Genomic DNA, 17,023 nt, shown 5'->3' with positions numbered 1-17,023 from the left:
GTCAGCTGGCAGGGGCCATTTGAGAGTTATTAATTTCAGTTTAAACATACACAGAGGGTCCCAGAGCTTGGGCCCAAGCCTAAGCATCTGCATTGCAATTTTATATCCCAAGTTAGCTGTCACGGGCCAGCTACGGGTGTTTAATTGCAGTGTAGACATACCCAAAGTTGCATTTTTGTGCTGCTCTGTAATTTTCTGAAGTGTCCTATCTGAAACACATTTCATGTCTTTTTAAATACAACAAGTTAACTCTTTCTGATTTTCTTTAAATATCAGTATAAAATTTATGAATGTGCATTTGGCTATGAAATACCTTGAATTCTCTTGGAAAGTATAGCAATATAACACATCTAGTAAGCTGTTATTCTCTTTACATTGTAATCTCCAAGTGACACACTAAGAGCTTAATTATCCTGTCAGTGGCACATCCCATAGCATGTTTATGGGAACAAATACCTAGGAGGACCACTCCAGTCCAAGCAGATGCTGTACTGGCTAGATAATAGCATGGTCCTTTTCACTAGTTTCTAGTCACCAAAATTTCTGTCCCTCCAATTGAGAGAGTCAATCAAAGTAATCGTGTTCCCTACCAAATTGTTCATCAGAAATCAAGATCAATGAAACACATTTGTTACAATTCATGAAGTTTGTTTTGAGGAGGTTTATCAAGGCTTGAGGTGGGCCCACTCAATACAATAAATCATTGTTTCTCAACCTTTTCCATACTGCAACTTTGACATTTTCCATACCAGGACCATCTCTCCCTGGAACTCGTTTCCCGTTTAAGAGCATGGGAAGGGCCAGGTGGTTGTGACACCGAGGTTGAGAAGCCATGCATTAGAAAGTTTTAATTCTAGTTCCCAAGAGCATCAGTAGGGTACACTCATTTGGCTACTAAAAGGTGGATAACATTTTAAATGAAGTGACTCAGAAGTTTGGAGTTGTTCTTTGGAATGTTCCGTGCACTTGACAATATTGTATGGTAGCTTTTGATAACTTGCTTTATATCGTCTCTATAGAAGAGATTATTGACACTGACTCCGCTCCAATCCCCCCATATGATGAGTATAAGGATCCTTAGTTTAGGTAGTTCTTGGTCTATTATCCAGGTTGCCTTACCTAACTTGATTCATGTCTTACACTTGAATGATTAGGAGCAGAAAAGGCAGCCAGCAACAGTTTGATTTGGCGTGGTTTTGGACTGAGTTCTTGTTCCTTACTAGGACTTTGATCTAAAGTTGCCATACTTTGTAGTGAACACTGCTATTGGTTGTTCAGTGTTTTAACAGTATATTAATAAGGAAAAAATTATTTTTAGCCAATGAAAATAAGAGAAATGTTTATGAAGTTTATTTAGAATATTGTATGTGATTATTTTTTTTCAGTGGGGAACAAATTTAAATACAAACTTTCTCTTCATAAAGGACCAAGTTCCTCAATTATTCTCCTGGAAAAGGCTGTGACCTGGTTCAAGTAATCCAGGATAGGCTGTGTGCAATCTAATTGGCCTATTCTTGATTACTTGCACTGGGAGGCAACCACGACAAACGAACCAGATATGTGAAGACTCAAGAATCCACATTATTTCCCCTCCTTTCTGTTAATAGGAAGTGCATACGCGGTCAAATGAAGATTACAGGTGCTTGGGTTGTCTTGGTCAGACTGTTCTGCTATTGCATAAAGATTCTAAAATTCTAAAACTGATATTTTAAAAACCAACTATATGGTCCTATTTCTAACATTACACTAAAGCTTGCTGTTCTGTGTACAAATACTTTATTCTCCAAAACTGACACTTTCATATGACACAGAGTATATTTACAGATAAGTTTTCTAAAACAGTTGCACTTAATTTGGGTGATGCCACTTATAACAGTTCTAAACTAAAAACTGACAAATATATGCAGTATTGTAAGACCTTGCCTAAAGCCGGAAAATACCATTTAAATGTTAATGTCCAAGAGAAGGTTAATAAAAAGCGATGATATTCCTTTAAACTGTTACTAGAATAGAGCGGTAATTAGCAAAGCATGCATCCCAAGAAGTACAGATATGAAAAAAAAAAAGGGGTGGGGGGTTCCTGCCCTGAAGACAGTATGTAAAGCTGAGAGAAAAGCCAGGAGTCAGTCAGTCTAGAGACTTGAACTGAAGACATCATATAACAGAAAAAAGCCAAGCCACAAATAAGCATGCAGCATTGAGATTCAAGTCCAGTAACTAATGAAGCAAAGAAAATAATACAGTAAATGAGAATGTAAGGAGGCAGAGGAGAAAAGAACTGCACTGTCAAATGGAGAAAAGGTTCATGTAAAGTAGATCAAGGGATTTTGTAGTTCAGCATTATCAACACACTTGCAGTTGCTACCAACACCTTGTAGGGTTGCCAACTTTCTAACGACACAAAACTGAACACCCTAGCCATGCACTGTCCCTGAGGCCCCGCCCCCGCTCACTACATTCCCCCTCCCTCGGTGACTCGCTGTCCTCACCGTCACTCACTTTCAGTGAGCTAGGGCAAGGGCTTAGGGTGTAGGAGGGGGTGAGGACTCTGGCTGGGGGTGCGGGTTCTGGGGTGGGGCTGAGGGATTCAGCGTGCGGGAGGGGGCTGCGGGTTGAGGCATGGGATTGGGGTGCAGGAGGAGGTGAGGGTTCTGGCCTGGGGGTGTGGGCCTCTGGGATGGGGCCGGGGATGAAGGCTTTGGGGTGCAGGAGGGCGCTCAGGTTTGGAGGGGCTCAGGCCTGTGGAAGGGGGTTGGGGCTCGGGGTTGGGGCGTAGGCTTACCTCGGGTGGCTCCTGGTCATTGAGGCTAAAGGCAGGCTGCCTGCCTGTCCTGACACTGTGTTGCATGCGCCAGAGAAGCGGCCAGCAAGTCCAACGCTAGTAGGCAGGGGGGCAGGAGGCTCCATACGCTGCTCTTGCCTTCCGCAGGCACGCACACACACCCCTCACCAGCTCCCGTTGGCTGGGAACTGGTGCTCAGGGCAGGGGCAGCGTGCAGAACCCCATGGGCCCCTCCGCCTAGGAGCTGAACCTGCTGGTCACTTCCGGAGTGCAGCGCAGTACCAGGACAGGTAGGGACTAGCCTGCCTTAGTCCTGCAGCACTGCTGACTGGACCGGTGCTGACCAGAGCCGCCAGGGTCCCTTTTCGACCGGGTATTCCGGTCAAAAAACAGACACCTGTTCACCTTTACACCTGGTGATAACTTTTCAGAAAGCAACTTCTGTGGGGAACGCCTCCCTCTCACTTCCCCCTGCCCCCACCAAGCGCTCAGAAACCTTGTTTAGAAAAACATTGAGGCACTGTTGGAGGAAGTGTGCGTGCGTGCGTGCGCTCGCAAGCAGGAAATGGTTAGGCTTTATCCAGAAATTGGAAGTGGTTCTGTAGCATGTACTAAGAACTGGCATACACAACAAGGCATCTGAATTAGTGATGAGGCGAAAATCTAGTGGCAGGTGCCCAGGTAGCATAAAAGAGAAGAAACTGAACTAGGGAGGCATGAGAAGGCCTGGAGTACCATGTCATAATGTGAGGCTGCCTAGTTCCAGTTCAGGTCAACTACCTGCTGGCTGCCACAGAAGCTCTGCAAAGGAAACATAAAGGAACTGATTTCAAACTGTATTTCTATGTCAACCAATCTTCATCAGTGAGTTTGTAATCAAGAAATGGTTTTACTGTAGGTTGGATATGGCTGCCTTGGTACATGGGAGAACATTTTATATTGCAAGCACCCACAGTTTATATGTACCTAAGTGTGGCGGGAGGAGGATATAAAGCTAAAGAATTTAGAACTTGAATGTTTACAAACAGTTGATGAGTAATGTGCCTTGCTGTTTTCTATTACTATGTGTTGTAAAAGTTGCATTTGGAAGGTAAACCCTAGTCGTCAAAGTATCTCTCAGTGAGTCCAGCTTTTAATGAAAGACTAACGGTTATCTTAAAAGGGGAGAGAGAATTATTTGCCACAGTCTTATTGAAATCCAAGAAACTATAGTGCAGTTCTCTGGGAAAAGAGAGCAGCAATTAAATAAACCTGTTCCTAATATAATCTATTGTAAACTTAGTTCCTGAAGTTAGAGTTATTTGATTAAGTAGGATCAGGTGCTTGCCACAATAATATTAAAAAATAGGGAATCAAAATGAAAACCAGGCTACATATTGTCCTCCCCTTCCAAGTATGAATGTACTGAGAGTCAGCTCCAGTGGCAAAAGTAAAGTTTAGTTCTGATTTAATAAGAATAATCTAATCCAGAAGACTGGTTTTGAGGTCCATGTAGCTTGTCACATGACTACCCAGAGTGGAAAGTACATAGCATTTTGATCTGACCGCTTTGGCCTTTAGATTATAGTGCTTTGCATGTACATTCTTTTAATATAAATCGGGTAATGTTTAAGCCCTGAACATGCAGTGTCCCTTCTCTTCCCTTACTGCATTTAATTTTTACATTATTAAGTTCAAACTGGTGTTTCCATAACTTTCTCTTTCACTGTGTATATGTATGGGCTCACTGCACTTTTGCCTTTTAATATCACTGTTAACCTAATGAAAATAATATGTTAGCCAGTAAAACTCCCTTAAATAACATACAAGGCATTAAACAAGTTCAGTTTTGCGTGTTTTACCTTATGATAGAGAAACCTATTTAATTTACCAGGCTTTAGCAAGAAATCTACAATGCTGAAATTCTCTTAAATGCAAAAGTAGGAATTCCTAATTTAGTTCTATCAAGAACCTTTATCAAATGCTATCAAGCAAGATAAATAACATAATTTTTTAAAGTAACCATTTAACACAGACACACCCCTTCCCATCCCCCCAGTTTATTGTTTTTACCCAATTGTAAGCTTCCTGGATAGGGACTGTCTTTATCTTGGTATCTTATATGAACACTAAGCACATTGTTGGTGCTTAACAAATATTTTTAGTAGCTGTATCAATTGCAATAAACAACTTGTTCTTGCTGCAAAATGGCAGCATGGCTCCTTTGCTGGAGCTACTGCTGCCTGAAAGGAGGAAAACCCAGAAGATTTACTGTATTTATGACAAAGCCTCAACTGAAGAAATTTTACATGCTCAGTACAATTCAAAATATATACTGGAAACTCATTTTTCCATTGAAGAGGTGGAAGCTTGTATTTTATTAATGGGTTTGGAAAATCAATAAAAATCAGCAATAGAGTATGTTATCTGACATCCAGAAACAAAAATTGAAGAGAAGTATTTTATTTACAGAAGAAAAGGAAGTAGTCAATACATTTCAAAACTCCTCCCAACACAGGATAAAACTTTCCCTCAGATGTTGTTTCCCCTCATACTGTTCAAGAATTGAAGAAACATAAGCATCAAAGAGTCATGCTACTTAAAGGCTCTCAGGCCCAGATTTTTAAAGGTATTCAGGAGTTGCTATGATCCGTTAGCAATGCCTAACTGATTTAGGAGCCTAGATCTCATTTTCAAAAAGGATTTAGGCACTTAGGAACCTAAATCTAATTAACTGTCAATGGGATTTTGGCTCCTGAGTGTCTAGATCTCTTTTGAAAATGGGATTTAGTCTCCTAAATTTAGTCTCCTAAATTAGTTAGGCATGGCAACACTGAGCCTAACAATGTCTAAATACCTTTAAAAATGTGGGTCGCAGTTTTTATTGCTTTGATGCCCCATTGCATGTCTGTCTGTCTTTTCAATTTTAAGAATGTATCTTTCCAGCAGGACACAGTACTACCAGTGTGCAGTCAGCATGGGGCTATCAAGTACATATGTTCAAATATTTCATTATTTAATACTATGCTTTGTTTACCAGCCTTTTCCTTCATCTGAGCCTCCTGTGTCACATATTAGTCCTACCTACCAATTTTAGGCTAACTCCAGCCTTTTTGGTTTAAGCCTCATTTGACCTAAACAGTTATTGTCATTTCAGGTTTATGTATTGAAACGACCACATGTGGATGAGTTTCTCCAGAGGATGGGAGAGCTCTTTGAGTGTGTACTCTTCACAGCTAGTCTAGCCAAGGTTTGTCGTTTGTCTCTTCCTTCTCTTTAATATTTTTAATGCTGGTTAGTGGACATTTTGGTTGGGTTTTCTGTGGATGATTGTTTTCCTCACTCGGTATGATGTTAATTTTTCCCCTTTTCTGCTTCTTTGCCTGACAGTGTGTACTTTGTCTGCTAGTGTGTGGGTAAGTGTTTCCATGGTAACAATATCACATATGGGCTTGTCTCATAATGTAGCCTCCATGCATTGCTCATGATGCCAATATGAAAGGCTTACAAGTTACCATGGTTATAGTGGGAAATTAGAACAAATAGTGTACTACATGAAGCAGTATATTAAAGCTGGGCGTGAAATAAGGTGTGCTATATCTAAGCTATGAAATCAGCCAATAGTTCAGAAAGTACTTTGGTGCAAAAACATAGGACACAGATGTCTGAGATGTGGATGTGCAATTATAATTTTGGTTGAGACTATTGAATGCTGTTCGTAAAGCTTGATATATTTAGCATCTGAAATGCAATATTTTGTGCCCTTTTAGCTTTGGTGAAATAGCATCTTATGTAGGTAGTTTTGTAGTGGACAGTGCAGCTTTAGTTCTGCAATATTTTCGGTGGATTTGTCTTTGTGGTTTTGATTTTGAAGTGAAATCAGTTGATTGGTAACTTTTAATTCATTTTATTTAAATATCTTAAGTTTAGTAAAGCAAGTTAAATTCTAATCTTTTTGTGGCTTTCCGTAGACTCTAGAGATGGGAAAGACCTGTTAAATCATCTAGTTCATCTCCTTGTGAGCGCAGGATTGTGTGTTTACCAATATTGTGTCCAGTCAAGTTCTAAATCCCAAAGCAGGGGATTTGCACTTTTTCTATTGAAAAAGCCTCAATAAAAGGAAAGGTTTATTGATAGCAAGATCTATTTTGCTTGCTGTTCAATTTAGAAAAGTCCCATCAAATGATCAATCATATCTTTCAAAGAATTTTTGTATATAATTGTCGAGCATATCTGCTCTTACAATCTGGTTTCCTATCTAGGTGTCTCTCCCGGCCCACCCTCTTGGGCTATTACTATCAATTCTTGAGTCAAAATTCATGCCATCATGTGCTATGGTACTTACATTATCTTTGAGGTGTGATATGTAGCACTCCTTTCCTTTGAATAATGCCAACACAGAATGTTACAAATGGATATTTGTATTAGATATTTTTGCCTGTCCTCTCACGATTGGAGTGTGCATGTTTTGGGGATCTTCAGATCCCTTGCTGACATCAAAAGTCAACATGCATTATTGACAAAGGCACATCATGAATTAGGCTGAGTCAGATGCCTCCTCCATTACCCTTGACTTCACAGGTACATGGAATTGAATTTGGTACGAGTAGCTGCAGAAGTGGCATCTTGTGCTCTAGGTTTACCATTACTTTTTCATGCTTTTTACAGTCGTGTTAAGTGAGATCTCTGAACTCATAAGCTTCTAGGACTTAAAGGACAAATGTAAAGAGCCCATGTTGAGATGTGTTAAGATAATTAGTAAATCATAGCAAGCTTTACAATGCAAGTTATTTTCTTTCTGAAAGATAACTGTACTGCAGTCCTGTTACCCATTTAGTAATAATTTTAGCTTTGCTAGCACATAAATTAATATTAAGGAGAAAAAGCTGAAGCAAAGCAGATTGTAGTTCTTTCTATAATTGTCCTTTTTATTTGTCCTTAATATTTAGTTCTAGGAAACATTGCTGTACCTGCAGACGTGCAATTTCCGTTTTTTAAACTTCTGAATCATATTAACTTCTGTCTTTAAGTATGCGGATCCAGTAGCAGACTTGTTGGATCGCTGGGGTGTGTTCAGGGCAAGACTCTTCAGAGAATCCTGTGTTTTCCACAGAGGAAATTATGTGAAGGATCTGAGTCGACTGGGAAGAGAGCTGAGTAAAGTTATTATAGTGGATAACTCTCCTGCGTCTTACATCTTCCATCCTGAAAATGCAGTAAGTAGTCCCAAGGAATAACTTCCTCTCTTCCGTGGTCTGGTTTCCACATTCAAACAATATTAAGTACTCAGATTTACTTTTAAAGTGTTAACTAGTGTCAACAGCATCGTCATCCTCTGAAATGTTAAGTAGAAGATCAGGTTCTAGTGCTAGCTATTACGAAGTTAGATATAGGCCAAGCTTCTCCGCGCTACTCTGCCAATTCATCTTTCTCATGCCTAGCTCTCCTTCAATTTTTAGCTTTGGGCATCTTCTGAAGAAACTGCTAATTGTGCAGAAAAACACCAAACAGTGTGATGTCTTTATAACCACTCCTTATACAGGCTGGTAGAAGAGGGGATATTCACCCAAAACCCTCAAAACGATTTTTATTTTTTTAATGGGTACTCTGACTTTGTTTCACATGGGTGAAGTTATTTTAATAGACAAGCTAATAACTATTTTTACTGGCACAAGTTGAATACCTGTCTGTGTTTTTTTATTTATAGATTTTCCTTTATTGTGAATTAAGATTATATTTGAGGAGAATTGGCAGACCTGATGCTGCTTCCTTCCCTCCTTTCCTTATCTGCTAATTAGAATTTCTGTTACGGGTCATTCTGTGATTAGGAATACTAGTCAACCAGCTTATCCAGCTTTAGAAATAAAGCGAAGGGAAGAGGGTGGATTTTGGTGGTAGTATAAATGCCAGTAATACAGATATTTCTCACTCAAGGAATTTCTTCATATTTCCCTTTGGCGATTGAGAGTAGAGATCCTTGCTTTTGGGATGTGCAATCCACATGAAGCCTGGAACCCATTGGAAAGCTTTTGCACTCGGGGGTTACACAAACAGAGACCTCTCCATCAACCACCACTCTCAATATACACGCATACACTTCTCTTGCTAGTCACCTAGCAAGCTAGGACTCCCTCTAGTTCCCTTGAAACATTAAGTTGCCCATCAGGCATTTTCTTTGTTTTTGAGGATTATTTTACTGTCAGTTGTTAGAGTTAGTGTAGCTTTTAGCTGATATGGTAAAAAGTGAAGGTTTAAGGAAAGCTTCTTAAAACATGGAATTTCTGAACTCAGGCCCTCAAATCCTGATGCCTTGGATGCTTGAGTGAGAGACCTTACCTGTTTAGTGCCACATAAGGCTTCAGTTTACCTCATTTTACCAGCTCTGCGTGCAAGGATCAGGAGCCACAAATCTAATCCATGCTGAAGGTTAAAAATCAAAGCAAGCTCCAGACCACTTTTGGATGTTATAAAATCCATTGCTAAGAAGTTATCTGCGTTATTAAATCCTGTGTGGAAAAGCGCTAAAAGCTAGTGGCAGTTCCAGTCCCTGGAGGACCACAGAATGAAACTAGATCCAAAACAGACTCTAATGCTTTACTTCAGTAAGATCCCATAGTGAATATACACAATATTCTTCCTTAGAGCCACTCTACTCCTTTATGAAGCATTATTCTCTGAACCTTGCCTCAAAATCTGATGTACAGTACAGAGCAGTTGGGTATTCATTGTTCAAATATTTCCTCCTCAGTTACACTTCCGTGAGGGTTTCTTGCTCTGTGCATAGGCATCTGTATTGACAGTACTCTAAGGAGAAAGAAAAGAGACTCACCTGTAATTGGAGTTTCTCCAACTAGATTATCGGTGTAGAGTCATAGTCTGCACCCTACTTCAGGCTATTCTGGATTCTAAGGAGGCAGAAGACATTGAAGGGGAGATGTGCCGTGCCTCATGTAACCTTGCTTGGAACATTCCACATCTGGAAAGAGTCTGCAGTTAGCTTTCCAGAGCTTCCAGTCTTGATGTGGGTGTGCAAGTATATCTTAAGGATGTGGGTCTGAACTGGCAATGTACTTGAACCTCAGTTACAGGTGAGTAACTTTTCTTTATCATGGTCATTAGCTGCCGGTAGGATGCCTGCCAGTAGGTGCTGTAAGCTAAGGTTCTGAGGTAGATGGAAATTGTGCATGTGTTCTTGATGTAGCAAAGTCTCTTCTATTTTTCTCTTCCTCTGTTTCAGGTGCCTGTGCAATCCTGGTTTGATGACATGACAGACACAGAGCTGCTAGATCTTATTCCTTTCTTTGAAGGACTAAGCAGAGAGGAAGAAGTTTACAGTATGCTTCACAAACTTTGCAACAGGTAGCCCTTAAATCTGACTGCTTCTGGTTGATGTCAGTTGCTACAGACTCTTTCTCCATCTCTCAGCTCTTTCAAACTAAGCTTTGAGGAGGCTGCTCCTGTCAGACGTGCTACTCTTGATCTTCCTGTTACATTGTACACGAAGGACAATCATGAGTGATGCTAGTGAGCCTTCAGAAGCCTGACACCCTAAGGTCACATGTTCCGACTACTTTTTTTAAAAAAGAAAAAAAGAAGCTATTTTAAATGGGACTCTTTTAATGACTTTCGTAAGTGGACATATTTTACTGGATCAGCTTTTCTTAAAACATGCCAAAAAAAGAAGCTTGTCGTATTTCAGCGGTCAAATTTCTGCCCCCTCCCACTATGCAGACAGTTCCCCCCCTCTGCTTAGAGCAGTTGACCTGACTCTGAAGTTTTTTTCTTACAGAATGAAGTGCCTTTTTGAATGTTATTTTAAGATAAAAGTTCATTTTGTATAAGGTGTATTTCCAGACATCTTTTAGTCTTGTATTGTCTAAACGCTTTAAAAAGGAAAAAGGATTTTTTATAGAGCACTGTAATATATGGTAACAAAGGAAAAAGTTGAAACAAATACGCTGGGGTCCTGTCTCCATGGTGATGTTAAGTTGTATTCATTACATTTTGTCATGCTCAGAAGGTTTAGGAGTTTGGGGAGGGGTGATTTCGGTTACAGGTTTGTGTCACTATGGTCTTACTCATTTTGGACACCGTTTGAACATATCTGCAGTTTGGGTATTAGGGTATGATAGAATTGGGAAAATATGGTGGGAAATAGATCTCAAGCACCTTTTGTGCTAGATGGATCAAGTTCTGTTATCTCTGCTTGCGCACAACTGCCATGCCTCTCCAATTTTTTAAAACATCATAATGAGAAACCCATTCTATTGGGGGGGAAGGAGGGAGAATCTATTTATTGATCTACATTCTTACAAAAACCCATCTGGGTAAGCTGGATGTGTGCTGAGCTGTTAAGAGTATTTTTTTCTCTTAATCATTGCTACTGTATACTCACCAAATGGAGCTGACCATCGGCTGTTATACTGTTCTTTGCCACTGTGCCTGCGCTACAAAAACATTTGCTGTAAGCTGCAAATTTGGGCAATAAATGAAATGCAGGTGATATACCCCACCCTTATGTAGTAAACTTGTGATATATGACATCCCACATACTCAGTTAAAGGTGACCTGCAAAGGACTTTGAAAAATGCCTTTTGCTGCTTTATGCACCGTAAAGAAGCAAAATGGAGGTATGAGCCCAATTTATTTTAAAGTGGGGGCTTTTTTTTTCCTGTTTGTGTTTTTCCTTAGAAATGTCAGGAATGTTAACTGAACTTTCCTGGTTTTTGCTGAACACTTGCTGAGAGTCTCAGGTGTAGATTGGGAGCCATATCACCCCTGCTGGAGGTGCGTTTAACTCAGAATTCCTTTCTCTAACGTACTCTTTAGGCTTTGGAGTTAAATAGGTGTTAACTTAGAATATTAAAAACAATATAAAAATCTACTAAAAATCCTGTCTTCTCAGTTCACTTGGCTTTCATTCATTTGTGATGTCATAATTACACTAGTTCTTCATCCAGGGTAGACAAGACCTGAATTTCTGATGCTAAAAACACGTGTAACTGTTGTTTTTAAGCCTTTTGAAGCAAAAAGGCACAGCCCTTTTTTTCCTTTCCCAGGTCACCTTTTAACCATTTTTACACCAGTAGAAATCTAATCATACAAATTAGCCATTATTGGCAGGCATCAAACAAAGTTAAACTAATAATTTGGTGCTTTAATTAGCCTACTGTCAAATGTCACAGGGTAGATACAAGTTGCCTTTTTTACAGGTTTGACCAATAGGAATTACAAGAAGCTGACCTAGATTGTCATCCTTGGCTAAAACATTTACTAAGCAGCTTAATAAATTCATTCCTAAAAGGGTGGGCCAGCCTACACAGTCATGGAATAGATTATCACAGGGGCAGTATAAGACTGAGAGAGGACTTGTCTCCTTGCAGTGCAGCTTTGCACTGTGCTCACAGTGTTTCTCAGTGAGGGTGTTCTAAGCAGTACCATGACATTTAAGGCACTCTTTTGTTCTCTTACCAGTTGTCATTACCTTAGTACTGTATGTTTCTGTGCCAGAACTAAATCCTGACAATTAAAAAAAAACAAATCTAGATGGTTTAAAAGGACATACGGATTCTGGTTAGTCCATTACATTTGCGTTCAATCTAAGATCTTTAGTTTTGTGTTTGAATACTGAGTAATGAAACCGTAAACTGCCAAAAAGTTGTTCTCTGAGCAGTATTTTTAACTGTATTTGTGACCTCTGTGCCTCAGATACAGTCTGCAGGGAAATATTCAGGTTGTAGTTTATTGTGCAGGTGTGATGAGAATGGCTGAAAAAAGTTCAAAGATTTTCACACAAGTATTAGACCAAACAGTCTTACCAATTAGACAGTGAATAACCCCTTCATGAGACATTACCATTTAGACAGTTGTGATCTGTTGTACATAAGACAAACCAAGTCATCAGCTGTTCACACTTATAAAAGCAGTGATTTCATGAACCCAGTTGCCTTAAATGTCTGTGAATGAATGTTGATATTAAAGTGACCTGTATTGTTTTGAAATCAACATGTAATGGACAACTGAACTTCTGTTCCCACATCTGAAACCATTTTAACAACTAATACTGTACAATCACTGTCTTTGTGTTGTTTCTGTACAGTTTTAATGCTGTTTTGGGCTTTTGTAATCCACAGAGTTCCAGAAAAAATTGGCTTTATAATTTCAACTGATAAAGCATACAAAATAACACGCAGCGCTCAAAAAATGACAAAATCAGGGGTATAACATAGTAACATTTCTGATCCATGCTAATATTGTAAGTGCATTTTATATATGATTTTTGTTTTAGTTCTAATCATGGTAAGTTTCACTCTAGAATGTGAGAATATTTTTGGATAATACCCGATTTCTTCTGACCTCAAATGGGGTGGTTGTTTAAGATCAAGTTTTGGGTTTCCTAAGTGTTTGGATTTTTTACAGTATGTGAGCAACTATCATATATACCTTTTTGCACTTTATTTTCCCACACTTAAAAAATCCAGATTTTTATAAGCTCTTTTAGTTTATATATAACTATATATTTGAAGCACCTAGATTTTAACAAAGCAATATAGATCTCAACATAATGCCAGAAAAAGAAGTAGAATGTTTGTAAAAATTGCAATATGATTATTTTGGTTTTACTTTAATTAAATGAGATTTTGAAAATCAAAACAGAAAATCAAATTATTTCCCAAAGTTCTTCCATATTTAAAAGTGCTGCATGTGGGTCACCAAGACTGTTAGAAACCTTGTCTTTCAATTATAATTCCCAGATATTATCGCAAAACTATTAAAAAGTCTTTCCCAGTGGATCATTCAGTTCAGCTAAAGAAATGCTACCCAAAGTTCCGTTGTCCTTTCTGTGTTGGGTTAAAAAAAGGTTATTTCCCTGCATAGGGATATATATAATATATATATATATATTTTTTTTAATTTAAAATGTAAGGCAGAGTGCCATAAATTCTTGAAATTCAACTAAAATGTTATGATTAAATTGCCATCTGTAAACTAGGGCTGTGCGCAGAGTATTTGTTAAACACCCGGAAGTTTTGAATGGAAGATTTTAGCAAATGTACAATACTACTGTATTCATTTAGGTAGCTTTGGAAAAAAACAAAAACTGTTTCTTGTTTTTCCCTTTAATTCCTTTTTAAAAACCAGTGAAGTTATACATGGAAGAAACCTGTCACCTGAAGAGCTTGGTTATCAGTGTGTTCAGTCACTTTATCACGGCATGATTTTGATTAGAGTGGTTGGGGGGGACAATAAAATACCTAAATTACACTCGCTTGTACTGGGGTTGCTGCTTTGAAATTTCAATGTAAAAAGTCTGTAGCAATATAATTTACAAAAACACACGATCCTATGTTTTACAGAATTTTTTTACTAATAAAACACAGAACCGCACAGCCCTATTGTAAAAGAAAAAAAATGTTTGTGGCTCTGATTTCAAAGATGCTGTGATGTATGCCTTTGTGTGGTGAGGAGGGCAGGTAAGACTTGGGTTGGGGAATGGCTTGAAATTCTATAGGATAACTATGCAAAAAGAGCTGTTTGTTTTCTGTTCATATTTTATTGTAAAAATCCAGCTGTCTGGCTTTTTGTTGAAACTCTTCTGGGAAATTAAGAGGAGTAAGCAATGGACATATTGCTTGTTTGTCTAATAATGGAGCTGTTTACACTTTAATGCAATGAACAATCCAGCAATACTTGAGAAACACTACATATACAGTGTGAGTGTTTTGAGGGGAGAGAAGTGTTGTCAATCAGATATTGAATGGTTTCTTTACTGTCACAAATAAAAGTTTTTAACAATTTAGATACTTGTGCATGTAATACTTCTCTGAGAAAAATTCTGTCCTCTTATTGCCACTGTCAGGGTCTTTATTTCCTCTGTGTGTGGTTCCTCTGTAGATGGGTAGAATCATCCCCCCCTCCTTTTTTTTTTTTTTTTTAAAGCATATATTGTAGTTCTTACGGAATACCCTGGCACCTGCTTGTGCAGACAAGAGCTGATGAACTCTGCTGAATAAATGGATGGTGATTCTGGCAGATGTTCCTGCTATTTAGATCTCTTGGATGAGAGCATACTATAACTTGTTCAGGTCTTAAAGATGTAACTTATTTTTGGAGGATTCTCAATTCGGCTGCTTGAATAATGGGGTTTTTTACAGTATTTGCCATAGTTTAAGAAAAATCTCATTAAATTACGTACTATATCCAGTTGAACAATCTACTCTGATTCATTAGAAACTAACTTTCTATAGAACCTTTCCTCCAAGGAAAGTGTTGTGTATAGCTTGGGTGGTATGTATTATTAACGTTTTAAACTCTTAGGCATACACAGGTTAAATAGGTTACCCAAGGTTATACAGCAAGCAACTGCAATTAGGAATAGAATCCTGTTTTCCTGACTCCTGGTTCATTTCTGTAGCCATTTCACATCCCTGTCTGTATGGTAAATTTTTAAATTTTATAGATTGATTTTATTTTTCCTCCAACTTTTTCACTTTACTGTTTACAAAATAACCTGTGTTTTAAGATCAAGAGCTTTGGCTCATGTGTGCAGAATAATGCTCCTGATGTTAACATTGTTATGTCCAGGGTTTAAAATGTTTCCTCACATATTTCTTAGGACCAGTTCTTAGGGCAGAGATGACCTCCTCTTCCAAAAATTGAGCCCGGAGCTTAGCGAGGTTCAGAAAAGTATTAGATGTTGATTCAGGTAACAAGAACATCCAAAGTTCTTGCAGTAAATATGAAGAGAACAAGAAAGAATTTTGGAAGGAATATAAACTAGATCTGTGTGGAAATAGGGAATTCCATTTCACTGAGGAGTTCAATATTTCATTCTGATTCAGAACAAACCCCCAAAATTTAAAAAGTTCTCCCCAAAAAGGCATGGAGCGGCACCAGGCAGGCAGAGTTCTGTCAAAACCTTGCCTGGGTTCCACTGGAACTTCATCAAAATTGAGCGGTCTCTGCGAAACATTTTGATTTCAACATATCTGCAAATTCTGACCCCAAAAAGAGTTTTATCAGAATTTTTTCCAACTAGGGCGAGTATAAGCCCTCCTGCTTTCAGGGCTTGAGACAACCTCTAATGGGAATTGGAAGGAAACTATTTTGGCAGGCAGGTCGTCCTAGAACAACCTACTACAGGGTTTCTCACACCTTCCTCTGAAGAGCCTGTACCATCCCCTGTTAGTGACAGATGGAGTGAGCACTGGCATGATCTGTGTGGCAGTTCCTATGTTCCAGATCATATACTTTCCCGGCACATCTGCAGCATTTAGTTACATTGAAAAGGTAAGATTTGGGCAGTATTTAGATAACATGCTGAATTTGCTTTATGGTGGTGGTGGCTATGTTTACTTGTTCAAATCCCTCACAGACGCACCGTTAGAACCTCTGCTGCTTGTATCATCCACTGTTTTAATCTGTTACTCTGTCATTGATGGTCTTTACTATCCCTCTGATTTTGGTGGTGTACATAAATGTCATCTAGATTTAATTTATGCAAATGGACAAAGAAATATGGAGTATTTATGCAGAGCGCACAGAACTGCTTGCTTGTTCCATGTTACCTGGTTTAAAATAATAATTCTTGCAGTCCTGGACATGGCCCTACTTGAAGACTGAAGGGTGATTCGCCCTTGTGCCAGAAGCATTTCTGCCATGTGTGTGTTGAGAACCACTGTTCTGGATAATTAGGCTTGATTATTTCATCTTTCCAAAGAGGATTGTACAAGAGCCAGGAATTCCCAGCACTGAGGTAAATGCTTTACACTCGGGAATCCCTGACTGCTCATTCAAGAGTTAATTATTTCACAAAGGTTTGCTTTATTTGTGGTATTTTGTGATTCAGACTAAACTTGTTTAAAGAGCAATTTACTGTAAATTGGCTATCAATTTATGCCTCAACTCAGGACATTCATAAACTGATGTGTTTGCATTGAATGCAGATTAGATACTGTCTTTATCCTGTTCATGCCTGATAATCCACACTGAGTTTTCCTACTGCTTGTGACAAGTGGGAGCCGAGAATAGAACCTCTTCCTGTTAATGAGCCTAAGCACAACTCCCTGGTATACCCACCCCTAGAATTCTCTGTCTGCAAAGGCTTCCAGAGCTCCATTCGTAAGCAAATTTCTCATTCTTATTTCTTATTTATCGTTTTATGTTGGATTTGGTGCACCTTTATAAGCTTGGCTGCTAGCTCAGGTAAATTAAGCAGCATTAAGGCACCAAGGGTCAGGGTCCCTGTTGGCAACTCTGCCA

At 38.9% G+C, this 17,023-nt stretch overlaps 1 protein-coding gene across 2 annotated transcripts in view; it reads left to right on the top strand.

The window, feature by feature from the left end:
* Positions 1-14,561, top strand: part of CTDSPL (CTD small phosphatase like) — a 120,089-nt gene extending 105,528 nt beyond the window's left edge. For both annotated transcript variants that reach the window (XM_048837468.2, XM_048837467.2), the window contains 3 exons: positions 5,919-6,011; positions 7,792-7,977; positions 9,999-14,561. In XM_048837468.2, coding sequence (XP_048693425.1) covers positions 5,919-6,011; positions 7,792-7,977; positions 9,999-10,124 — 405 coding nt within the window. In that variant the 3' untranslated portion in view covers positions 10,125-14,561. The remainder of the gene's footprint in view (positions 1-5,918; positions 6,012-7,791; positions 7,978-9,998) is intronic.
* The last annotated feature ends 2,462 nt before the right edge of the window (positions 14,562-17,023 follow it).

The sequence above is a fragment of the Caretta caretta genome, chromosome 2, assembly GCF_965140235.1.
Source record: "Caretta caretta isolate rCarCar2 chromosome 2, rCarCar1.hap1, whole genome shotgun sequence".
Taxonomy (NCBI): Eukaryota; Metazoa; Chordata; order Testudines; family Cheloniidae; genus Caretta; species Caretta caretta.
This window is presented reverse-complemented; position numbering and strand designations above follow the sequence as displayed.